Here is a 25,761-nt window from a genome sequence, read left to right as displayed (position 1 = left end):
CCTGGTAGCTAGTATTGCTGTAGAGTAAAGGGAAGCAAACATGGGATTCCATCCTACCTTCAGCAGAAGGACGTTGCAAAGGCTCAAAGGCCCGGCATCGTTTGATGACATCCCGCAGATGAGAGGGGCAATCTTCCCCAACAGGAGCCTGGTAACGTTGCTCGTAAACTTTCTGATAGATCTCTTGAGAAGTACAGCCTAACACAACACACACAAATTGGGACGTCAGGAGGCACCAACTTGTTTTGGATTCCACAGGAAGGTACCGGAGAAGGAACCTAATTCAAGCATTTAAATAGAGCCTCGTGCGGCCTGCAAAGCCCACAGCAGGGAAGAGCCAGGATTGAAATACTCATTATGCTGCGTACTTGAAAAACTCATCTGCTATGAACCCTGCCTTAAGGCCCCAATTCCTCAGCACTTAATTTCAGTAGTAGTGAAGCACATACCTAAGTGATTTGTTGAATACAGATGGGATTACTTATGTGCTTACAATTAAGTATGTGTCTTTGTAAGTGCTTTGCTGAGTTGGCGCCTAAATTCCAGGAAAGATTCCAGAGTTAAAGCTACTTTGCTGCCTGGTCCAAGTGGATACAGGCAGGTTGGACAGTCGTTCAGTCATTTTATAGCCCCTCTGGATCTGAAGCTCCTGAGCACTAGGTAGCAATAGGGAACATTTGCCAAGAGGTGCATTTGATCCCAAATATCACCCTGCATCAGCAGAACACATCTGGACTGGCCCCTGGGCCTTTACCCCAGGTGCTTGCAGTATGACAGAAAACAAGCCCTTGTTGCCCACCTTCAAATGGAATTTTGCTGGTCGCGATCTCCCAGAGGACGATCCCAAAGCTGAAAGGACACAAACAGGCCTGCTGAGCATCAAAAAAGCCTCATCAACCTCCCTCTGATCCCTCTTCCTATGCCCATTAGCTATGCTGCTTGCTAGATAAAGTATTGGGGAGAGAAGGATGGTGAACCACACCCTCAGCCACCTAACACACACATCATCTCTGAGCACTTCCTCCTTCCCCATTTAGGAATCAGCATGTCAGTCTGATTTATGAGCTGCTCTCCCACACAGCAGACTCATCTTCCACTCCGGACCCACCAGGCTGGCTCCTGTGATTATTCCAGAGAGTCCATCTAACTTAATATTGACTTCTGACTACCTGTGTGCCCAATCCCTTTGGGAAGAGAACTTGGCAAGTGAAATGTCAAAAGCTCTTCCATTTCCTATGTGGTATTAATTTGTACGTTGGTAGCAGCCTCCATCCACAAAGCCCTATACAAACATTAATCAAGCTCTGCCCTCCCTGTAGGGTGTCTAAGTAAAACTGTTCCCTTTTAACAGAAGGGAAAGCTAATGGAAAGAGAGGTTAAGTTAGTGGTAGAGTCAGGAATAGAACTCAATCATAGAATATCAGGGTTGGAAGGGACATCAGGAGGTCAACTAGTCCACCCCCCTGCTCAAAGCAGGACCAACACCAACTAAATCATCCCAGCCAGGGCTTGTCAAGCCGGGCCTTAAAAACTTCAAAGGAAGGAGATTTCACCACCTCCCTAGGTAACGCATTCCAGTGTTTCACCACCCTCCTAGTGAAAGAGTTTTTCCTAATATTCAACCTAAACCTCCCCCACTGCAATTTGAGACCATTACTCCTCGTTCTGTCATCTGCTACCACTGAGAACAGACTAGATCCATCCTCTTTCGAACCCCCTTTCAGGTACTAGAAAGTTGCTATCAAATCCCCCCTCCTTCTTCTTCTGCAGACTAAACAATCCCAGTTCCCTCCAACGAGAGACTGCTGAATTGGAATTAATTTGCAAACTGGATACAATTAACTTAGGCTTGAATAGAGACTGGGAATGGATGAGTCATTACACAAAGTAAAACTATTTCCCCATGGTATTTCTCCCCCCCACCCCACCTCCCACTGTTCCTCTGATATTCTTGTTAACTGCTGGAATTAGCCTACCTGCTTGTCACCATGGAAGGTTTTCCTCCTTTCCCCCCCCTGCTGTGGGTGATGGCTTATCTTAAGTGATCACTCTCCTTACAGTGTGTATGATAAACCCATTGTTTCATGTTCTCTGTGTGTGTGTGTGTATATAAATCTCTCCTCTGTTTTTTCCACCAAATGCATCCGATGAAGTGAGCTGTAGCTCACGAAAGCTTATGCTCTAATAAATTTGTTAGTCTCTAAGGTGCCACAAGTACTCCTTTTCTCTCTGGGAATACAGACTAACACGGCTGCTACTCTGAAACCTCTCATAAGTAATGTGTTCCAGTCCCCTAATCATTTTTGCTGCCCTCCGTTTTCCAATTTTTTCACATCCTTCTTGTAGTGTGGGGCCCAAACCTAGACACAGTACTCCAGATGAAGCCTCACCAATGTCGAATAGAGGGGAACGATCACGTCCCTCGATCTGCTGGCAATGCCCCTACTTATACATCCCAAAATGCCATTGGCCTTCTTGGCAACAAGGGCACACTGTGTTGACTCATATCCAGCTTCTCGTCCACTGTAACCCCTAGGTCCTTTCTGCAGAACTGCTGCCTAGCCACTCGGTCCCTAGTCTGTAGCGGTGCATGGGATTCTTCCGTCCTAAGTGCAGGACTCTGCACTTGTGCTTGTTGAACCTCATCAGATTTCTTCTGGCCCAATCCTTTAATTTGTCTAGGTCCCTCTGTATCCTATCCCTACCCTCCAGCGTATCTACCTCTCTTCCCAGTTTAGTGTCATCTACAAAATTGCTGAGGGTGCAATCCACGCCATCCTCCAGATCATTAATGAAGATATTGAACAAAACCGGCCCGAGGACTGACCCTTGGGGCACTCCACTTGATACCAGCTGCCAACTAGACATGGAGCCATTGATCACTACCCATTGAGCCCGACAATCTAGCCAGCTTTCTATCCACCTTATAGTCCATTCATCTAGCCCATACTTCTTTAACATGCTGGCAAGAATACTGTGGGAGACCGTGTCAAAAGCTTTGCTAAAGTCAAGGAATAACACGTCCACTCCTTTCCCCTCATCCACAGAGCCAGTTATCTCATCACTCTTGATTCCCATCATTTTGTGCCAAGCAAGTCACCTACAGAACCTGTCTAATAATCTGTCTTCTGTAGGAAACTCTGTCTGCAGCAGTGCACCCAACCCTTATGTATTATAGTCCAGCATCCCCATACCTGTATATTTCACTGGGCATGTCATACTTGTGGCTCAGGGAAGCTAGGCCCAGGGGAGAGATGTAAGCTGAAGTAGGGACATCTGTCAGTTTCTTCTTGCAGCTCCTCTTAATGGATGACTCAGTTTTACTCAGTTCAAATCCTGACAGCTGATCAAGGAAAGGAGAGAAAGACAAAGGGAGGAGCAGCATGAGCTCCATGCAATCAGGGCCATGCAGCAATGATTGCATAACTGGTCCTTAGCTCAGGGTTAATGAGTTGATTTCCTTTGGGTTATATGGTAGCTTTTTCATTGCCAGGGGACCAAGCAGACCACTGCAAGAACCTGTTGCAGGGCCCACCTGTTCTGCTGAGTCCTCTGCTTTGCCATGCAGGAGGTCATGGGTTTGATTTCCACTCCTGGGTCTTATAAGTGTAAGGCTGATGTGCTTGACCCCATATTGAGAAGGGAAGAAACAAGGGAGAGGGAGTGTTTCCTGGTGCACCACCATGATCCCCTCTGGCCAACTGGTGGAAAGAAGCTGTCTTATCTAATCCTGGTATGGAGATATGATGGCTACAATATCGGTAAGATTAAAAAGGGGGTAGAAGCAGAGATCCTCAAGGATGCAGATAAATCATAGAAATGTAAGACTGGAAGGGACCTTGACAGACCATCTAATCCAGTGGTTTCCAAACTGAGGTTCGTGAACCCCTGGGGGTTCGCAGAACATTACAGGGGGTTCGCCAGAAAAATGTCACTAATGGCAGCCAGAGGACCCCGGGCATTGGAGGCAGCAGGTGGGACCCAGTTGCAGGGCAGACAGCCCAAGCCCCAGGGAGAGTGGGGCTGGCAGCCTGAGCCCCGGCGGTCAGCGGGACCTGCAGCCTGAGCTCAGTGGAGCTCAGTTGATTGGGGCAGTCAATGGGGTCCAGCGGCAGGAGCCTTGTGGAGTGAGGAGGAAATTTAAACTTAAAAGCCATGGAAATATTCATTTTTAGGAGGGGGTTCACAAGATTTCACAATTTAGTGAAAGGGGTTCGCGGGCTGTTAAAGTTTGGGAACCACTGATCTAGTCCAATGGTTTTCAAAGTGGGGTATGCATACTCTCATCAGGGGCTACACAAGAAAAATCCTGTAATGGCAGACAGCTCACTCTATTTAGAAAGAATTGGCAATCTAATCATAGGTATATTATGACCCTATCTCAGATGGGGGTATGCAGCAGACTACATTATTTGGAAAGAGGTTCACAGCCTAAAAAGTATGAAAATCACTGATCTCGTCCAATCCCCTGCACTGAGGTAGGACTATCTAGATCATCCCTGACAGGTGTCTATTAAACCTGTTATGAAGGAGATTCTGTGACCTCCATAGGTAAATTATTCCCATGCTTAACTATCCTGACAGGACATTTTTCCTAACATTCATCTTAAATCTCCTTTGCTGCAATTTAACTTCTGTCCTCAGTGGTTAAAGCGAACAATTTATCACCCTCCTCTTTATAACAACCTTTTATGTACTTGAAGACTGTTGTGTTCCCTCCTCAGTCCTCTCATCTCCAGCCTAAACAAACCCATTTCCCCCCCCAAATCTTTCCTCATAGGTCATGTTTTCTAGACTTTTAATCATTTTTGTTGCTCTTCTCTGGACCGTCTCCACATCTTTCCCAAAGTGTGATGCCCAAAACTGGACACAATACTCCAGTTGAAGCCTTATCAGTGCTGAGTACAGTGGAAGAATTACTTCTTGTGTCATGCTTACAACACTCCTACTCATATATTCCAGAATGATGTTTGCTTTTTTTGCAACAGTATTACACTGTTGACTCGTTTAGTTTGTGGTCCACTATAACCCCCAGATCTTTTCTGTAGCACTCTTTCCTAGGCGATCATTTCCCACTTTGTATTAGTGCAACTGATTATTCCTTCCTTATTGTAGTACTTTGCATTTGTCCTTATTTTATTTCATCCTATTTATTTCAGACCATTTCTCTAGTTTGTCAAGATCATTTTGAATTCTAATCCTGTCCTTCAGAGCACTTGCAACCCCTACCAGCTTGATATCGGCCACAAACTTTCTATTTTCTATGCCATTGTCCAAATCGTTTCTGAAGATACTGAATAGAACCAGACCCAGGACAGATCCCTACAACGCCCCACTTGATATGTCCTTCCCAAACCATGGAGAGGGTACATGCTTGGTACCAGGGATGGGGCTCTTAGGGTACGTCTGCACTGAAAACATCCCACTGCAGTAAGTCCCAGAGCAAGGCCTACAGACTCGGGCTCACGCTACAGTGCTAAAAATAGCCATGTAAACAGTCAGGCTCAGGCTGGAGCTTGGACTCTGAAGCCCATCTCCCTCCTGAAGCTTCAGAGCCTGCGCTCCAGCTGGATCCAGAATGACTACATGGCTATTTGTAGTGCCATAGTGTGAGCCCAAGTCTGCAGACCTGGGCTCAGAGACTCATTGCCATGTTTTTTGTTTTTTTTAAAGTGAAGACATACCCTGAGGTGGGTACTGTGTGTTTTAAGATCCCATGTTGTTATGACAATACTCTGTCATTCCTCAATTCTGCTTCTCCTCTTCTTCATGCCATTCATCCTCAACTTGCTTGTGGCAACTTGTCTTTAATCAGCCACTATCCCTGCATGAAGGGCTGATGGAAACATTTTCACTGAGGCTCATATTTGCAAACCTGGGGACTTAAAGCTAGACACCCACATCCATATTTAGGTAGTGTGACAAAGCTCTGTCCTTGCCTCCGTAGGTCCCACGTTTCCTGGCGGATTTCACTAGCCTCAGAGGCTCAATGTGGCCTTGCACATAACCCTTCTCTCTCTAGAGACAAGGGTCACAGTCTACTGAGCCATTTTCATCATAAGCCAGCGAGGGAGGTGAGGAGAAGTTATCCTTCCTTGCACAGTCTCTGTTGTCTCCCAGTCTCAGTGATTAATCAGGGGGCAAAAGTTGGGGGGGTGGAGCTTGGGCCCACCTCTACTCTGGGCTTCAGCCCAGGGACTCTAATAGTATCAGCTATGGTAGCTGACCTTTTAGAAACATGACATGTACAATTCCCTGGGCTACTTCCCCCACAGCAGCCCTCACTTCCTCAAGCTCCACTTCACCCTTCCCTCAGGGCCTCCTTCCTTGTGCCTGATATGGTGCGTACTGCTCAGTCTCTCCAACAGCGCAACTTCCTCCCACAGCTCCTGACATGCCCACCCACCTGACTGACTGGGAGGCTTTTAACTAGTTTCAGCCAGCCCCTGACTGGCTTCAGGTGTCCCAATTAACCTAGCCCTCTTCCTGCCTTCTGGAAAGTTCTTAATTGGCCCCAGATGTCTTAATTGACATTTCACTTATCCTGGTACCAGGGATTTGTTTAGCCTGGAGCTAATATATCTATCTCCCACTTGCCCCGTCACAGTAGCTACATAAGTGTGGGGCTGGGGCCACCCTTTTGTTCTGTGTTTGTACAGCACCTAGCACGAGGAATCCTGATCCACAAGAAGGGCTCCTATGCGCTACAGTAATAACTAATAACGTAGCTGGCTTTTCAGAGATGATGTTCATCCAATATTCCCATTAAAGTCAAGAGGGAATTCCCTGTCAGAGTCTGCAATGCAGCAGTGCATTTTCAATATAAAAAGCATCTGCGTGTTAAAATTTTTGGGACTGTGTAGAACAGCCTGAAGTTAACATCTAAATAAACAAACATGGACTCCTGTGCTGCTCATACTGTCCTGGAAGGAGGGCTGGAAAGGGGAAGAGGTTTTAAGGGGGGTGGGGAGGAAGATTGTGTAATGGTAGGGGTTTTGGCCTTATAATTCAGGTGTCCCAGCTGCATAGTAAATTAGCACTGAAAGAGTAGATGCTTGAGGTGTTACTCTGGAGGCCATGGCATCCTTCAGGGAGGCAGGGAAGGAAGGTGAGATGGACTAGATAGCCACAAAAGCTTTCAAACCTCTCAAAAAGTCTTCTCACAAGACAGCTCTTACCTTCACACAGTAACCTTTAGCAACCAAAAACTTGGTACTATTGATGCATCCATGCAATTTAGACTTCTCCCCCGTCTGGTGCAACCTGCAGCCAGTCAGAACCAAGAGCAAAAAGCATTAGCAATGGATCCATTGCCACCTTCCCTCCCTCTGCTCCCACCCAGAACTGTGACAAGGACGGACCTTTGGACGCTATTGAGCATTCAGAAGCCACTCCTGGTGTGCCCAGTTATTCTGGGACAACAGCCACAAATCAGACTTTCCAATGGCTACAAGACAATCATTTTTTGCCTGTAAAGTGGCAAGCCAGCAAATGCCATTGTCAGAGCTGCCTAGGACCAGTAGGCAGTAACCTGTCTGTTACTGGGCAGTAGTCCTAATGATCTAGTGATGTTCTGGAAGCAGATGTTCTGGAAGCAGCAGCACCAGGTATCTCAGGAGAAAGGCTTTTTCTACCAGGCTTCAGGCCAGATTTGCAAGCTAAGGGCGTCAACATCTGGACACTTTCTTATCTAAACCCCGCCTCCCATCACTTCTCCCACTGCCTGTTTTGATGTCATGGGCTTTGTGGATGGTGAGGGTGACTTTAACCACGGTACCTACACCCCATCCACCCTTGCTCTCCTATAGACGAGACCAATTCAGGCATATAGTGGGACATCAGAAAATGAATTCATTTGTCTTAAGTCATGCTTGGTACCTTGTCACAGACTTAGATGCCATGCCATACTTCCGTTTCCCCTTTTTATCATGTAAATAAATCAGTCTTTGCCTCTCCCTTATTCAGGGGAATCTTCATTTACCCACAACCATTGAGCCAACATCAGAGAATAGTCCAAAGCTTTGTTTCTTCCTTACCAGAGTCTTTTGCCTCTTCTGACCAGTCATTTGCCAGACATCCCTCTTGTCTCTCAGACTCCATTGCTCTGGTTCTGCCCATGCTGGGGTTTAGTCTCTGGTTTAGCTACTCTTCCTCAGAGCACTAACTTCTCAGTAACTAGCCTCGCTCTAGGGCAGTGGCTCTCAACTTTTTCACTGGTGACCCCTTTCACATAGCAAGTCTCTGAGTGTGACCCCCCTTATAAATTAAAAACACCTTTTTATATATTTAACACCATTATAAATGCTGGAGGCAAATCAGGGTTTGGGGTGGAGGTTGAGAGCCCGTGACCCCCCATGTAATAACCTCACGACCCCCTGAGGAGTCCCTGACCCTCAGTCTGAGAACCCCTGCTCTAGGGGGTCTCTTTCCTTTTACAGCCTACCCTTCAGCCGTCCCACTCCCTTCCCAGAGCTAGGTACAGACTGTCAGGGACAGATTCCTTTCCCACTAGCAATTTCCTTTTTATACTGTCATAGCCTCCTCCTAATTCAGGTTTCAGAGTAGCAGCTGTTAGTCTATATTTGTAAAAAGAAAAGGAGTACTTGTGGCACGTTAGAGACTAACAAATTTTTTTGAGCATAAGCTTTCGTGACCGATGAAGTAAGCTGTAGCTCACGAAAGCTTATGCTCAAATAAATTTGTTAGTCTCTAAGGTGCCACAAGTCCTCCTTTACTTTCTCCTAATTCAGCTGTTTCAATTCTAATTAAGTAAAGAGCACTCCCATGAGCATCTGATTGCTCCCAGGTGCAGCCCATCGGGTCATCATGGGCCAGCTGTGCTCTGATTCTTCTAAAGGGCCACTGGCCCCATGACATACCTGTATAGGCCTCTGGCCGCATCCAGCGCCATCCGAATGCGAGTCTCCCAGGGGAGCTGGGGTTTCCTTGTCAGCACGTCCCGCAGGGTCCCCTTTTCACAGTACTCCATGACAATGGAGAAACAAGGGCTCGAACCTGATCAGAACAGAAGCCCAGTGAATGTTGACCTGAGCTGAGGCAACTCACATGCTTACTTCATTCTCCATTAGAAATTCAGAATCCTGGTTAACGCAACTTTAACTCTGCACAGTTCAAATCAAGCATTGTCAGGAGATTCAGGAGTGACAGTTCTTAAGGCCCTTTGATGTGCCCACATTGTGGGCAATAAGAAATATAAGAATGGCCATACTAGTCAGATTAATGGTCCATCTTGTTCAGCATGCTGTCTTCCAACAGTGGCCAATGCCAGGTGCTTCAGAGGGAATGAGCAAAACAGACAATCACCAAGTGATCAATCCTCTGTTGTCCACTCCCAAGAGACCAGACCTGACTCCTGCACCCATGCAACCCCAGTGACTTCCCTGGAGGTGCTAGATGTAACTGGGAAGAATTTTTTGTAAGGTTTACACATGGCCACCTGATAAGCAGTCAGAACTGCCCCAGGTAGCTAATGAAGGGAGTTAATATTGCTATCGCTAAAAAGCCTCCACAAATTATTGATTGCACAGGCCGGGCTGACAGGAGGGGGAAAAAGGGAGCACGATTGTTTCGAAAACCCGAGCTTGGGAGGCCTCCAAAACATTTGTAACATCTGTGTAAAAATAAAGTGAAATGGGAGAGGGTGGGACCCCAGTAAACATGATGTGTCAGGGCCTGAGGGCATGTGCAAAAACCTGAAAGCACACTTTTTTAATCTCTTATGCTGCCATTTAATTCCCCGTTCCTAATTTATCAAGGGCCCGATTCTGCCACCTCCATTCACACTGCACAGTCCACACAGGCTGAGCTGCCCCCTTAATTTACTGATTATCCATATTTACCTCGGTCTAGACCTGCCTTATAGCTGTGAGTAGGGGTGTTACGGAGCTGCACTGACCCAGTGGGAGCACAAGGAGGCATTGTGCTCAGGGAAGCAGTGCCTCCTGAACTTCCCACCAGGCAGGTAAAGAATACCCATTGTGCCACTTCTTGGGAAGGTATGATCCCTTCCATGGCTAGCCAGCTTCATGGACTGGTGCAGGGGGATAAGAGTGAAACTATTGGGCTGCCTCCTCCCTGCCCCTTGTGGGGTGGCTTGAGCCCCAGAGGTAGCTGGCAGGGAGCAGCCCCTGTGCTCAGTAGAGCTCAGAGACTGCAGCTGTGGCTGGCCCAAGAGAAGAGAGCACTGGGGTGAAGGAGCGTAGTGACCATGGACCAGAACTGAGGTCACTACTTGGCTACTGGAGTGAGCTTCACCACCATGGCTGCCACCCCCACTGTTTCCTGGGCTTTGGAGCCTTTGTCAGCCTGATCCTGAGCGATGTCCTGCCCAGACGGGCCAGAGAGAGGGACCCAGACGACGTCGCCACCCTACTGGCTCCAGCTGAATCCCAACCGCACCCAGGGTGACACAGGATCAGACTGTAACAACAACAGCTCCAGCCCATCACAGGTAACTGCTTCTCTTTTCCCCAGCACGAGAGTTATTACCACCTTTGATACCTTCTAAGGGACTGTCAAACACTGGGCTTTGCCTTCTCTCTCCAGCTAAAGGGAAAGGGAACAAAGGATGTTGTTACAACAGAACCCTTATTTAATGCTTTTCAGAGGCTTCAACTGTTTTTCCTTCTTTTCTGTATTGTTAAGAAAAAGGTTCAAGGGATTTTTAATGGTGTGTTTGCCATGGTATTAAGCAGGCTGAGGTCTCTGTATCCCAAACCTTGTCTAACCCTGTTTAATGCTGGACCGTGACTGGGCTATATTTGGCCCATATATTCCATCTATATTCATACAACTTTATTGGGTCAAATGCTAAATGACATTTAGTATAAATAAGAATGCTAAAGCAGCTTTTATTTTAGGTAAAAGGGCACTGCTACAGGCCATGCACTCACTCTGGACTTGGTCCCCCCAGTGTCCCTTTTCCCTTGGAATGCTTATGGTCACAAGGAATGAGTGGAAATGCATGAAAGAGTAATTGATGATGAACCTTTAATTATATTTAGCAAAGTACTATATTATATATAATTTTACATAGCCTTATTCCGTTAAATGGAGGTCTGTTTCCAACTCCTTCTCCCATTGGCCTCTCACATGTCCTGCTTAGAATGAGGGCATCTGCTTGTGGATCTCAACAGGTTTTGCCAGAAAATGTCCATCTCAGACTGGAATCTTCTATTGTGACCTCAGATCAAGATACTGAATTATTGGTCCATGATGAGCTACAGCGGACATGCTGGAATCTCTGATTGGACAAAAGTGTCCCCTGTGGCAGAGTAGGCGATTCAGTGAGCCCCACAAAACCTAATGCTAACTATGCAGAGAGAAGTGTGTGTGGGGGGGGGTAACTATCTTTACCACCAGTGACATTTGGAGTTGTATCCTGCTCTCTTCCTGGCATTGGCCATCTAGAGAAGGGGAAGTGAAAGATTCCAAGCCTGAAGTACAACTCAGAGAGAGAAAAGACCAAACTTGCCACACTGCATGTGAAAGAGCTCCTAAGTTACATCTTATCATTGATAAAGCCACTGGTAAAAATCAACTTTGTTCCGAACTAAGACCAATCACATGAGCTAAAGAGTTTGAGAAGTAAAAGGTGTGAAAACCATTGTGGAGCAATTCAGAGAGGCTTGAATCACTTCACCCTTTAGAGTGTGTGCGTCTCTCTTTGCAGATCACTTAACTGCCCCCCAAAGTAGACACTAAATTCCTTAGGCTGTTATTTAAACAGTAAGAGATCTCCAAACCAGGGTTGTTCTAAAGCCGCTGCAAGTGTAGGACTCTATCAATCATCCTGTGTCTGTGCCTGGCTGTCAGAAAGATGCAGGCAATTGTGTTAAAATGGGGAGGAGAAATAAACTAGATCAGGCATTCTCAAACTTCATTGCACTGCAACCCCCTTCTGACAACAAAGTTACTACATGATCCTGGGGGGTGGAGGGGAGCAGAGCCCGAGCCCCACCTCCCTGGGTGTGAGGAGAGAGGGGCCCACAGCCCGAGCCTCACCACCCCAGATGGGGATGCAGTTCAGACTTCAGCTTCTGCCCTGGGTCCTAGCAAGTCTAATGCAAGCCCTGGCGACCCCATTAAAATGGGGTCACAACCCACTTTGGGATCCTGACCCACAGTTTGAGAACCACTGGACTAGATAAACCAAAGTTTGATGTAGTTTCTGTGAAAAGTGAAGTTAATGGAAGAAAGCAGCTCGAGAAGGAAGTTACTGGCAAATCTGTTTAAGAGCTGTACTTCCTTAAGGGCATGTAACAGGCTCTGAGCTAACTGGCTTAAATAAAAGGGAATGGCCTCTCCCCTTAACTTTCCTCTAAAACCCTAAGAGAATTGTTTTCTAAACTTGTTCAATATGAATTCATTACTAATTGCAGTAATTGGAGAACCAGATAAATTGAACCAGTGCGTTATCTCAATTAAAATCTTAATTTGACCATTGTAAATTAGGCTAGGATAATTATAAGTTATATTAACCAGTGACATGTTGCTTAAACTGATATTTGTTTGCCAACTACTTGCTTAATCTTTTAGTGCATTCATAAGAGATACACTGAACTGGTTTGTGTCTCAAAACTTCAATGCAGACAAAGTAACCTAGATAGGGGAAAAAGGTAAAATCATTAAAGATCATTCCTTAGCCCGTACTATAGTTTAGTTACTTAAAATAACATTGCATTGTTCCTGCAGGAGACAGCTCCCAGTGTCTTCCTTCTTGTGGAATCTGAGCAAGGTTCATGCACAGACTGGCCCCATGTCACTTAGGGGAATGAAAAGCAGACACAGCTCAGCTCCATTTTGCTGGATATGTACTACTGGAGTCATGAATTCCTGCGGAGAGTGGAAAGGGGTGGCCAGAGCAGGGCCCTATTCCTTCAGGTATTTTCTTGGCCATGCCAGCTGTGGTATTACATCATGGGCCTTCCATCCCTGTTGGCTAGCTTTGGCCATATCTCATCATACCCATCCGGACTGTGGCTGTGTCATGTTTGATGTGACAAGTGTGGGCTGATGTCTGGACTCGTACCTTCAGGCACCTCCACTTGTGCAGCAGCAGGGGTGACAAACGCTGTGCTAGGAGTTAGGTGCAAAGAGGTGACATGGGAGCCTGCTGTGGAGAGTCAGTGACTGAGATCCCACCACACCGGGGCCCCTTACCGCTCTCATCGATGCAGATTCCGTACATACGAAGGATGTTCGGAGACTCAAACTTCTTCATGGTTTCAATCTCCTTCCTGAAAATCTCTCTCACCTTCCTGCAACAGGCAGTAGAGCAGTCAGGCCTCTGGGCAGAGTGGGTCTGTGAGAGCTGGTAGGGCAGGGAGAACCCCCTCCTCCAATACAGTCCAATGGTGGGGCTAATCTTGGTAACATGGCCTCCAACCCCATTCCAGGCTTCCTCCCCAAGCCTGAAGTATAGCAGAGAGCAAGCACACAAATCCCTCATTAACTGCATTTTGCTATCTTTATAGTTCTCTAAAGAGTAGCCACCTAAGGAGACCACTGGTTTCCTGCTCTGTGAGACTTCCCAGCATGCACCTTGCTAGCAATGTGGCAGCCATCACTCATTGGCACTGGAGTCCGGTGTCCATGCTTGAGAGGAGTAATGCCCCTTCCATTCCCCTAGCATTTTCTTTTCAATACCCTTCACCCACCAGTGTTCCTTGAAAACTGCAGAGAACCTCTGAATATTGGGAGGAAGAAAACAAACAACTCTCTCCCACAGCCCCCATCATAGCAAGACGCCATGTCTGAAGATGAATGGCAGATGTGATGGCACCAGCAGAAGGAATGCTGGGATGTGTCAGCTGGTGAGTACTTGGGGCCTGATCTCTGGGGAAGGAAAACTAAGTTAAAAGGAGTAATGGGCCTAAATTCTCCCACAGCCTGTCAATTTGGGCCTTCTGTGTCCAACGAGGATGCCCTGTTTGTGTGTAAACTCCAGTGAAGTCCCTTGTGTCCATCTCCAGGAGCTGCACTTTTGGGAATCAGATCCCATTGCATTTTCCAGGCAAACTAGGAGACAACCCCAGGATCCTGCCCAACATGTCCTCTCCCCACAGGACAAATTCTAGTGTTTGAGTCATGGGTGGGCAAACGTTTTGGGCTGAGGGCCACATCTGGGTATGGAAATTGTATGACAGGCCATGAATGCTCACAAAATTGGGGTGCAGGAGACGGTGAGAGCTCCAGCTGGGGGTGCGGGCTCTGGGGTGGGACTGGGGATGAGAGATTGGGGATGCAAGAGGGTGCTCCGGGCTGGGACTGACGGGTTCGACAGACAGGAGGGGGATCAGGACTGGAGCAGGGGGTTGGGGTGCGGGCTCTGGGGTGGGGCTGGGGATGAGAGGTTGGGGGTGCAGGAGGGTGCTCCGGGCTGAGACTGACAGGTTAGGCAGGCAGGAGGGGGCAGGGGCAGCATGCGGAGTGGAGTGGCTGCTTCTACGCATAGGGGCCAGAGGCGGGACATGCTGCTGCTTGCAGGAGCTGTGCGGAGGCAGGGCACGCATGGAGCAGGGCAAGCCCCCGACCCCGATCCCTGGCTGGAGTGCCAGAGCAGGGCAAACCCCGGACCCTGCCCTTTGACGGGAGCTCGAGGGCTGAATTAAAACGTCTGAAGGGCCAAATGGCCCTTGGGCTATAGTTTTCCCACTCCAGTTTGAATTACTATAGTTAGATTGCTGCTTTTGGTTTCCCTCATCTTTGTGGTTCTTACTCTGCCTTCCCTGCTATGTAAAGGGCTTTGGGATATGTGCAGTGCTGCATAACACCAGACAGGCCCACACAGAAAGCAGCAGTGTGTTGCTATCAACTTCAACAGGGAGAAAGCAAAGCTACTTTGTCAGTGGCCAGTTTGTCTTCCTGCTGAAGAACCCCCTTTCTTCAGTGTCAAGGCCTTTTTCAATGATTGAGGGAGAGGATGACAGCAGTCCCCTCCTCAGTAGTTACATTCTTGTTGGGATTTTGCTAAATAACTCACTCAGTGGAGGTGATCACGGGGTTTTTGAAGACTTTGATGGCAACAGGGTACTTGTAGAATTCTCCTTTGTAGAGTGTGTGGCTTTTGGATTCCATCAGGAAGGTCCATGAGGTTTTAGTGAGATCCTCCATCCTAATCTCAGTAATTTCCTCTCTTGGAACAGCATTGTCCTTTTTCATGACTGCGTCCTGCACTGGGACAAAGGGAAACAAAGAGAGGGGGTGTTAAATGATACTCTTGGTAAGAAATCTCTTCCTCTGGCTATGCTATGGAGTCCATGCCAGCACACTTCCCTTTTGCTGATGCACTGTACGACGACAGAAGGAGTTTTTCTGCTGGTGTAGAAATACCACCTCCCCAAATGACAATAACAGCTTTCATAAGCATAGCTGTGTCTATACTGGGGTTTTTGTCAGCATAGCTGTGTCGTCAGGTGAGGTTTTCCCCCTCACATCCCCGATTGATGTAGCTATGCTGCTTTAACTTCTAAGTTCAGACCGAGCCTCTCTCTGCCTTCCCAGCCTGTAGGAGAAATAACTTGCTTATTTCGTAATTTATTGTATGGATGGAGGCACTTGACCTAATCTAGCCAACGAGTTTTTTATACCGTGCTCATCACCACAGCATCCAGATTTAATGATTCAATGGCATCTTCCCACATATGTCCCTAGTTTGGAGACACAATGGCCTGTCATAATTTGTCTCTGGATAAACAAATGTGGGGGGAGGGAGCTCCACATGTCCTATACAGCTGCTATATGGCTTCCCTACAGCTTGTTGCAACTGTGCCATAATGGAGAACAAGGCCTACACAATAAGATTTCAGGGCTTTATCTCATCGACTGAGACTTTAAGACCAGAAGGGACCATCATGAGTCATTAGGAGTCAGCAATGAGCCCTTGTTGCCAAGAAGGCTTATGGCATATTGGGCTTCGTTAGTAGGAGCACTGCCAGCAGATTGAAGGAAGTGATTATTCCCCTCTATTCGGCACTGGTGAGGCCACATCTGGAGTATTGCATCTAGTTTGTTACCCCCACTACAGAAAGGATGTGGACAAATGGGAGAGAGTCCAGTGGAGGGCAACGAAAATGATCAGGGGGCTGGGGCACATGACTTACAAGGAGAGGCTGAGGGAACTGGGCTAGTTTAGTCTAAAGAAGAGAAGAGTGGGGAGAGGGGGGGATTTGATAGCAGCCTTCAACTACCTGAAGAGGTATGGAGCTCGGCTGTTCTCAGTGGTGGCAGATGACAGAACAAGGAGCAATGGTCTCAAGTTGCAGTGGGGGAGGTCTAGGTTGGATACTAGGAAACACTATTTCACTAGGAGGGTGGTGAAGCACTGGAATGCGTTACCTAGGGAGGTGGTGGAATCTCCATCCTTAGAGGTTTTTAAGGCCCGGCATGATGATTTAGTTGGGGATTGGTCCTGCTTTGAGCAGGGGTTGGACTAGATGACCTCCTGAGGTCTCTTCCAACCCTAATCTTCTATGATTCTATGATCACCTAGTCTACCCTCTTGGACATTGCAGGCCCATAACCTCTGGCTGAGTGACTGAAGTCCACAAATCTTGATTTAAAGACTTCATGTTACAGAGAATCCACAATTTACTCTAGTTCAAACCAGCAAGTGACCCGTGCCCCATGCTGCAGAGGAAAGTGAAAACACCCCAGCGTCCCTGCCAATCTGACCACGGGGAAAATACCTTCTCAACCTCAGTTATAACAATCAGTTAGACCCTGAGCATGTTGTTGAGATCCACCAGCCAGACACCTGGGAAAAAATTTGCTGTAGTAACGCAGAGCCTGCCCCATCTAGTGTCCCATCTCCTACCCTTGGAGATATTTGCTAACAGCAATAGTGAATGGGCCATATGCCACATTGTAGGCAGTCTCATCACACCATCCTCTCCATAAATTTATCAAGCTGAGCCTTGAAACAAGCTAGGTTCTTTGCCCCCACCGTGGGAGGCTGTTCCAGAACCTCACTCCTCTGATGGTAACAAACCTTTGTCTAATTTCAAGCCTAAACTTGTTGATGGACACTTTATATCCATTTGTTCTTGTGCCAACATTGACCCTTAAGTTAAATAACTACTCTCTCTCCCTAGTATTTATCTATCTGATGTATTTATAGACAGAAATTATATCTCCCCTCTGCCTTTGTTTTATTAGGCTAAAGAAACCAAGCTCCTTGAGTCTCCTCCCTTAAGGTAGGTTTTCCATTCCTCAGATCATCATAGTAGCTCTTCTCTCCTCCCCTTCCAGTTTGAATTCATCTTTCTTAAGCATGGGAGACCAGAACTGCACACAGTATTCCAGGTGAGGTCTCATCAATGCCTTGTATAATGGCAATAACACTTCCCTGTCTCTCCTGGAAATACCTTGCCTGATGCATCCTAGGATTGATTTAGCCTTTTTTTACAGCGCTTCACATTGGCAGCTTATAGTCACCCTGTGATCAACCCATACACCCAGGTCTTTCTCCTCCTCTGTCACTTCCAACTGATATGTCCCCTGCTTATAGCAATAATTCATGTTGTTAGTCCCTAAGTGCATGATCTTGCACTTTGGACTATCAGATTTCATCCCATTTCTATTACTCCTGCTATCATTAAAAGCACATCTATTCCCACTTTCTCTCCTACCATTAGTCACTAATCCCCAATATCAAGAAGGTACCAGAACTATATTGCAGGAGCTGGGTCTTGGGAGCTAGCCTAATAGCCTGGGGGTGACGCTGTGCCCTGCCAGGTGGGAATTGCTGAGTCTGCTTATGTCTGGCTCTTAGCGCTTACAAGACATAAAGGAGCAGACTGAAGTCACATCATTGACAACTCAGGGTGGCCAGCACGTGAGCAGTACTGAAACTCCTTGAAGGTGGTTCAGCCCTGCCCTCCTGGAAGGGATGGTGGGGAGGGATGCAAAGGCAGCACAGAGATGCTTTTTCGCAATGGAGAGATCTAGCCTTTAAGGATTCCTTCCCTCCCATTCCACACCAAGGTAACCCCTCTGGGGAAGACTTCTGCTGTGGGGAGGATGAGGACCCTGGATGGATGTTGTGTGGGGTTTTGCAGGTGTGACAAGGTAAATAAGGAGCAGCAACATGGGAAGCAGAGCAGAACTTGAAAGGAGGCACCAAGTACTCCACCTATTCTTAATCCAATCCATCAGGACTGCAAATCCCTCCCGTGAACTTGCTTATCCTGAGCCTGGAGGATGATTATTCATTGTCAGCAGTTCACAGTCCACCCTTGCCCTGGGAGGGATATGCTGGAGGGGAGAGAGGCCTGATGGTAACTTACACTTTTGCATCATTTGGCGAACTTCTTCCACCCTGCTTCCCACATCCTCCACCTTTGTTCCCACATGTCTGACATCATTATGGACATTATCCACTGCATCTTTGGTCTCTGTACTTCCTAGGGGAAAGGAAGAAGCAGAAAGTCAAGGTCATTAAAGGAACTTGTGGGATGGATGTTTGTTGAGCACTGTTGGGATTTGTTGCATGGCATATAACCCTTCAACATGGTCTGGGCACCAGGGGACTGACTGAGTGTGCCCTGAGATTGGGCTGTGTGGGCTGCCAGAGAGGTTTAGTGGGACTGGCCTTTCATGCTGTTAATTTTTTACCCGGCTTAAAATGCAGTTCTGCTCTGAAAAGTGACTCCATGAGAATGGCCCTGCCAGGCTCCTTGTTTATTTTCTCTTAGCAACTCCAGAGCCAGTGTGCTTAGTGTACAAGGGGAAAACATCTGACCTGCAAACTTGGATCTGAGAGTCACGCTAGACTCTTCCCTTCTTCCATGTCAACACTGAGACTCAAAGTCCTGCCGGCCAAATTAGGATCTCAGCAACACTTGTCTCAGCCCAATTGTCGTCAGTGTAACTGACTGGGACATAGTAAATAATGCAGTGGATCTATCCATTTTCTCAGACACCTATCCCCATGGTACCTAAGCACTGATGCAGAAGAAGGAATCAACTACAGCTCCCTCTCCCATAGCTGTGTTGACTCAGCAGGGCCAACGCAGGAGTAAAAAGCAGAAGAACATATCATTGTCAGCACAATAACCTGGCAGCAGATCTGCTGAGTGTGAAGGGGCCATTTTTTCATCATTGCTTTTCAGAGTAGAACCGTGCTGTACAAGGCAGCTATCACCCCCTCCATCGCTGTGTCAGGTCTTAGAATGCTGCCAGCCCCCAATATCTTTTGGAAGGTTTGAGGGTGGCATTTTTAGTCGCACTTTTGTAACTTAGGAGTCCACTGAAAGTCAATGGGACTTGGATCTCCTAGGTTACATAGACGTTTGTGAAAATCCCACCCACCAGCACCAGTCACATCCTGGTTCACATCGAACAAACACCTCCTCCTTGTGGGCCATTATTTTGCTACTTTGAAACCTGAATCTGTGGCTGCAAGGTCACAACTCTAGCGCTGTCCCTCCGACCACTCCAGCCCTTTCTGGACCTGGAATGTATCACTTCAGAGAAGCCAGAGCCCTGAAGTTTCTCTTAGTTTCAGAGATTCCAAGGCCAGGAGGGACCATTGTGATCATCTACTCTGATCCCCTTTCGAGCACCGGCGAGAGACCTGCCCCACAATAATCCCTAGGGCAGATCTTTTAGGGAAACATGCCATCTTGGTTTTAAAATTGTCTGATGGAGAATCCACCACGACCCCTGGTAAATTGTTCCAATGGTTAATTAGTCTCGCTTAATTAACTCCTTATTTCCAGTTTGAATTTGTCTGGATTCAACTCCCAACCATTGGATTGTGTTAGACCTTTCTCTGCTGGACTGAAGAGCCCATTATTAAATATTTGTTCCCCATGTAGGTACTTATAGATGATAATCAAGTCATCCCTTAACTTTCTATTTGATAAGGTACACAGATTGAGCTCCTTGAGTCTATCACTATCAGGCAGGTTTTCTAATCCTTTAATCATTCTTGTGGCTTTTCTCTGACCCCTCTGCAATTTATCAACATCCTTCTTCAGTTGTTTGGCACTAGAACTGGACACAAGATTCCAGCAGCGGTCACACAAGTGCCCTGTGTAGTAGGTGCCGGTGCCCTCTAGCCTGCCAATAGACCTGCTGGTACAGTTGGATCAGGGGTAGAGGAATAGGTCTGGGTCCTGTGTTCTTGAAGGGCTCACAGAAGTGGTAGAACTGCATCAGCCAACATCACGACATTGTGACACAAATGGCACATCATTGATCCGGGTCCCTTGTAGGTTTAGCCTGTTCCTGTTTGAATGTGCAACCCTTGGACCAAAGCTGAAACTTGCAGCAGCCAGGGGAAGTGGAGCCAGACATGCTGGCTCCAGCCATCCCAGCTAATTCCCAATTGTAAGGTACATGAGAGTCTTAAAAATGCATATTCACTTGTGAGCAGCTCCTCCCAGAGGGCTTTGTCATCCTTGGTGTCCTGGCTGTCCTCCCTGCTGCAGGTGTCTCGCTGAAAGGTCTCGAGAAAGGACTGTTTATTCTCAGCCTGCAGCAGGAGGGAGAGCCCTTGAGCAGCATCCCCAAGGCACTCGTTCACTCGCGCAAACCCCTCCACGACATCGCTGGCTTTCAGGAACTTCTGCAGCCAGTTCGTCTGGCTGTACTTCTTCACCAGCTCCTGGGCCTTCTCCAAGGTCTCCAGCAGCTGCTGCAGCGTCTCTTCTACCTGGGAGGAGATTTGTTTCGGAGGCTGTGCCCTGAGGACCTCCACAGGCCTCAGCAGGATGTGAATGCGGTACACGAGACGGCGGCACTGGTGCTTACAGCACTTCACTTGTTCGCACTGGGCATAGATGATGTGGGCCACGCTCAGGACCTTCTCCACTACCTCCATATCTGAAAGGAATGGGATTCATCTATCAGTAACATGGCACTCCCTGTGCTGGGGATTCCTAGCTCCCGAGACCATTATGACCATCTGCTGTGACCTGCTGTATCCCATAGGCCTACCCCCTAATAGCTGCTGTTTAAGCTAGAGCCTCCATCCAACCTTGATTTAAAAATGGCCAGTGATGGCGAATCCACCACCCCTTTGGCATGGGAAGGGGATGTTATTTTCCTTTATTGCTTTTGTTTTGAAGTGATAGGATTTATATTAGATAAATCCCCTCTCAGTCCCTTCCTACCTTTAGGTGCAAGAGCCTTTTCCTCTGCAATCTCTGCCATGTGGGACAGCATCCCTGTACCTCTGCCTCACTGACTAGTGACAGATGAACCTCCCAGGGAGCTGAAATTCAGGCCTATGCAGAGGGCTAGCACTAAGCCCCAGTGTTCTGCTTAAGTCCAACTTAAGTCCTGAGGGTGCCATGGGCTTGTGCAGGTTTTCTGCCATAGGGATGACTTTCACCCCAGGTTCGCAGCTAGGGTTCATTTTGGATGAGCACGTAAGCAGTCAGCTTCTTGTGCCAATTTAGTGTGAGCCACCCAACCTTTCTGAGGCTGGTAGTAGAAGCCCTGTGCAGGAATTGCAAGGGCCAAAGATGTGTCCAAATATTTCAGAACCTTAGATGCAGAACTGGACAAGGGCCAGGATTGGGTATACTGTGCAGTTACCACATTGGCATGTCTATACATACAAAGAGAGAGAGAGAGAGAATCACACTTTTTGCAAGCACAATTCTAAAAATCAGGCCCCAGAGATTAGAAGTGGTGAAAGGGCTTCTGATATTTATGTTTTTCCAGACCGATCTGCCCATCCCTCATAGACTTTTACAACAGACTCTGAAAATACCTTTGCCTAGCATATGTGTTTTATATCTCTCCCTCCCTCCCTTATTCTTCTTATAACAGGGCACTTTACTTTATTTACCATACATCTTCACGCAGTTGCGTTTTAGAAATCGTGTAATATATTCTGTCATTTCTCACCATGTTTTGCGCTGCTGCTAGAAAATATGCTCTCTGTAGGAAGGCTGTTAATTAACACGTGAATGCATTGTACTCTATAGCTGACACTATGCTACACCAATGCGGTGTCAAGGTTACTGAATTACGTTCTCAAGACAGGTTTCAGAGTAGCAGCCGTGTTAGTCTGTATTTGCAAAAAGAAAAGCAGTACTTGTGGCACCTTAGAGACTAACAAATTTATTTGAGCATAAGCTTTCGTGAGCTACAGCTCACTTCATCTCAAGACAGACACATTTGCTGTGCCTTGGACATTCCTTCCATGATGCTGCACACCCTGCTTGCTGTGTGACTTACTGCAGGATGACTTTATCTTTCATTGTTCAAAGCAAAAATAGTCTCCAAGGGCCAGATCCTCAGCTGGTGTAAATCAGCATTGGTTTCAATCAAATTATGCTGATTTAAACTAGCTGAGAGTCTGGTCTGATTTGTCCCAATCTGAGCTCCCCACTTATTTATGTAATTCAGCCTTTACTCAGGTGAAACTCACCGTGGAGTCAGCGGCTGTTTGGCTTGAGTCAGTACAGAATAAAGACCTCAGGGACTGGCCCATCATCAAAACAAATAGACCACACGTGCCCTTCTATCAGAGGCCCTGCTTTGCTGCCACCCAGCCCACCCCTCCGCCCAGCCAAATGTGCACTTGGTGGGAAGAATTCCCTGTGAAATCTGTCACTAGCAGGCCATACGGTCACAAATGAGTAATGCTTTGCTCCCCGCTGGCCAGCTGAGGGCACAGTGTGACCCTGCTTAGCCACCCCTTTTCTGAGCCATCCTTGCAGTCAGCGAGGCAAACATGGGCCACAGAAATCTGCATGTGCGGAGCCCACCCACAGGGACCGGCTCACCAGGATCCCAGGGAGCCTTCAGGGTACTTTCCTTTCTGTTGCCTGTCTGCCTTCTCTTTCACTTTTGAGGCTAGCCAAAGGGGTTGCAATCAGAAGACGACTCCTCTAAAGCTGGGCAGAAAAGAGAGAGCGGTCTGGGAGCATCTGTAGCCCATTCCAGGAGCCTGCCTGGCTCTAATAACTCCATACTTTGTGTCTCAGTCAGGGCAGAAGTTCAACAAAAGCATTTTAACATTGTAACCAGTTTCTCTTCCCTTCAGAGATCAGCCTGGCACTTCCCAGCTCAAAGCTTCTTCCTCTCTTTAGTGTAGCAATCAAACAGACAAACTTACCTGATCGTCTGCCAAGCTATTTCTGTCCTTGATCCCTTCTTTTGTCCGAGAGACCTACCAAGTATCATAGTAAACTTTTGAGAAAATCCCTCTGCTTGTCTCTTTCCCAGTTTGGCCCCTCCTCCCTGATGAAAGTTCAGGATTATGCAATTCTGCAAATCTGTTTCCTCTCTTACAGCCATCTCTGCGTTGGACGGAAGCTAGTGGCTTTTCTTTTCATGCAGGAAATTGTCTGTGGCTTTTCTCGCTCTGGCCCTCAAGAGAAAAGGGACAGGACAGATCACATCACTTGTTCGTTATTTTTAAATAAAAGAGCGCAGTAAGAAATAATGCAGGAGGGAAAGCTAAATTTAACAAGGACCTAGTTAGTGGCCAAGAGACCCAAACTCTCCAGAGAGATCAGCCCCTCTCTATGAGCTATAGCATGTTCTGATGTAGCTTAATGTCATTTTAAACTTCTGTAAACACTAGGGGGGCAGGATTCACCAGATCAGTCAAGGAGCATCCGGTGCAAGTATTGTGGGGGTGGGCAAAGATTGATTTTAAGCCATCTCAGTGCCTCTCCAGTTCTGGAGCTTCTAGACACTGGGTCAGTTTCCAGGGTAAATTAGAGCAGACTTTGGGCCAGTTACCAATGGCCCCTGAAGACTGATCCAGCAGCAGCAGATAATCAGCGAGACACAATGGTGCCCTGTGCCAGAGGGAGGGTAGCAGAGGAGGTGCTGCTGTGAATATTCTCTTCAACAGATCCTCCATCTCTTGGGCTGCTTTGCTATTGGACACTGAGGGGTGAAAGATGTGGGTAAGTCTTGAAGTGGGCTGGTTTAAACGGGCTCCCAGACCCTGGACAAAAACATAGGGCCAGATTCTGATCCCTTTACTCATGTTGAGTAGCAGCTTAATGCACAGGTAATGCCACTGACTTCAGCAGCCTATTTGTGGGTGAAGAGACAACCCTATACAAGCACAGATATCAGCTTCTGACCTACAGGGCACACTGGATCTGAAGTGGCTTGGCCGCTATCAAAAGACATATGACATGCATTTGAAGTTGTCATAGTTCTGCATGTTTGTTCTGAACAAATGAAATTTCAGTGTGTCCCTGCACTTCTCTAGATCCACACTGAGCATTGGCTACAGGCAGCATGTCTGGACTGACTGCTTGGAAAGCAAGTGGGCAAACAGCCAAAGAGGACCACACTCCTGACATGAGAGATGGTAACAGGAAAGTTACATCCACAAACATAGTGCATGGGATTTTCCAGAGCTTCCACCTCACTCAGGAGCAAGGACAGTCAACCTCAAATTAATCACTTCCGAAAATCTCATAGTTTTTTAAACCAATCCTCTTATTTTGGGGGTAGGACTCATGATTTTTGAACACTTGGCATTGGCAACAGTCATCCCAGGCCCAAGGGGTCGAACTTGGAAGCCTTAGGATTCAGGCAACTAGCTACACAGCATGACTTTCGAAAGTGCCGAGCTGCTCACAGCTGTGTTGCTTTGCCCTGCCAAGAAGTAGGTTGAATACCTGGCAACCCTCCAGTCCACAAAAATACAGCGGAAAGGAAACTTGCTAGACCCTACTCTTACGTTTGTTGTAGCTAGTGCATAAGAAAGAGGTTGCTCCTACAGAACCAATAAACATGCCTTTACTGGTTGCACCAGGAACCCAGTTCTCAGCAGAAACCAATTCCTGACACACGTGACCTGAGCTCATCCCTTTTAAAGGGACTATGGCTGACAGTAGAGAAGGTCAGGTTCAGTGGTCAAAGCACGTAGCCAAGAATCGGAGCCAGGGTCAAAGCCAACACTGGAAGTCAGGAGTCAAAGCCGAGGCTCAGGCCTGAGTTACCTGGAGTGAGGCAAGGCAGGGCTAAGGTTGAGGCAGAAGCAAGGCCAGGAACAAGCAAACTCAGGCACTCTCACAGCCATGAGTAAATGCTTTGAGCAGCCACTGAATGGCTGCTGCTGCTGGGCGTAAGAGCCGGTCTGCTGCCTCATCCAACCAATCAGGCAGACTCCGACCGGCCAGCTGCGCTCATTATGTTGCTCAGAGACTGGCTCTGCTGCAGGCCCTGATTCCAGGTCCCAAGTTGTGAAATGCTACAGTTGAGTGCAAAGTGAGTCCCAGCCTACAGTAGCAGCCTCCATAGGTGACCACTGAGCTGTCTCACTGGTCCTCGTCTGCATGTGCTGTACGATGTAGTGGTTAAAGATGTAATGAGCAAATTATTAAAAAGAAAGAAACAAAATCCAGTAATTCTCTGTGCAACACACACACTCCTGCTGTCTGCTGAGATCCTGTCCATTAACCTGCCTGGGGAACTCTGGTTCCCAGCTGAGGAAACCACCCCTATTCAGGACACTCTTTAAGCACTTTTGGGCTTAGTTGCTGTCCTGAAAAGGGGTGGACTTGAGCACACGTTTCAGGACTTTCCAGGAGCAAGCTCTATATAAGGCTGGCAGAGCCCAGGGCGAGTCTGAGAGAGGTAGTTAATCATTCCCAGGTAGGAGGCCAGATGCTGGATTCTGAGGCTCTCCTACGTTATAAACAGTATGGCTATTGGAGTGTATTGGAGAACAAGCCTGAAAGTCAATACCCCTGCAGGCTAACTGGCCAGGTTCTGGGCAATGGGGAGGGTGGTACCTGTTGGAAGGCC

At 47.5% G+C, this 25,761-nt stretch overlaps 1 protein-coding gene across 1 annotated transcript in view; it reads right to left on the bottom strand.

The window, feature by feature from the left end:
• MLKL (mixed lineage kinase domain like pseudokinase) overlaps positions 1-23,227 on the bottom strand; it is a 28,243-nt gene extending 5,016 nt beyond the window's left edge. The window contains exons 1-10 of the mRNA XM_038368444.2: positions 23,099-23,227; positions 20,392-20,850; positions 18,309-18,425; positions 15,005-15,197; positions 13,183-13,280; positions 8,880-9,015; positions 7,179-7,263; positions 3,195-3,343; positions 800-849; positions 58-198 (exon numbers count right to left, since the gene is read on the bottom strand). Coding sequence (XP_038224372.1) covers positions 58-198; positions 800-849; positions 3,195-3,343; positions 7,179-7,263; positions 8,880-9,015; positions 13,183-13,280; positions 15,005-15,197; positions 18,309-18,425; positions 20,392-20,848 — 1,426 coding nt within the window. The 5' untranslated portion in view covers positions 20,849-20,850; positions 23,099-23,227. The remainder of the gene's footprint in view (positions 1-57; positions 199-799; positions 850-3,194; positions 3,344-7,178; positions 7,264-8,879; positions 9,016-13,182; positions 13,281-15,004; positions 15,198-18,308; positions 18,426-20,391; positions 20,851-23,098) is intronic.
• Positions 23,228-25,761: the final 2,534 nt, after the last annotated feature.

This window comes from Dermochelys coriacea, chromosome 12, assembly GCF_009764565.3.
Source record: "Dermochelys coriacea isolate rDerCor1 chromosome 12, rDerCor1.pri.v4, whole genome shotgun sequence".
Lineage (NCBI taxonomy): Eukaryota > Metazoa > Chordata > Testudines > Dermochelyidae > Dermochelys > Dermochelys coriacea.
Note: the sequence above shows the minus strand (reverse complement) of the source record. Positions and strands in the feature narration are given on the sequence as shown.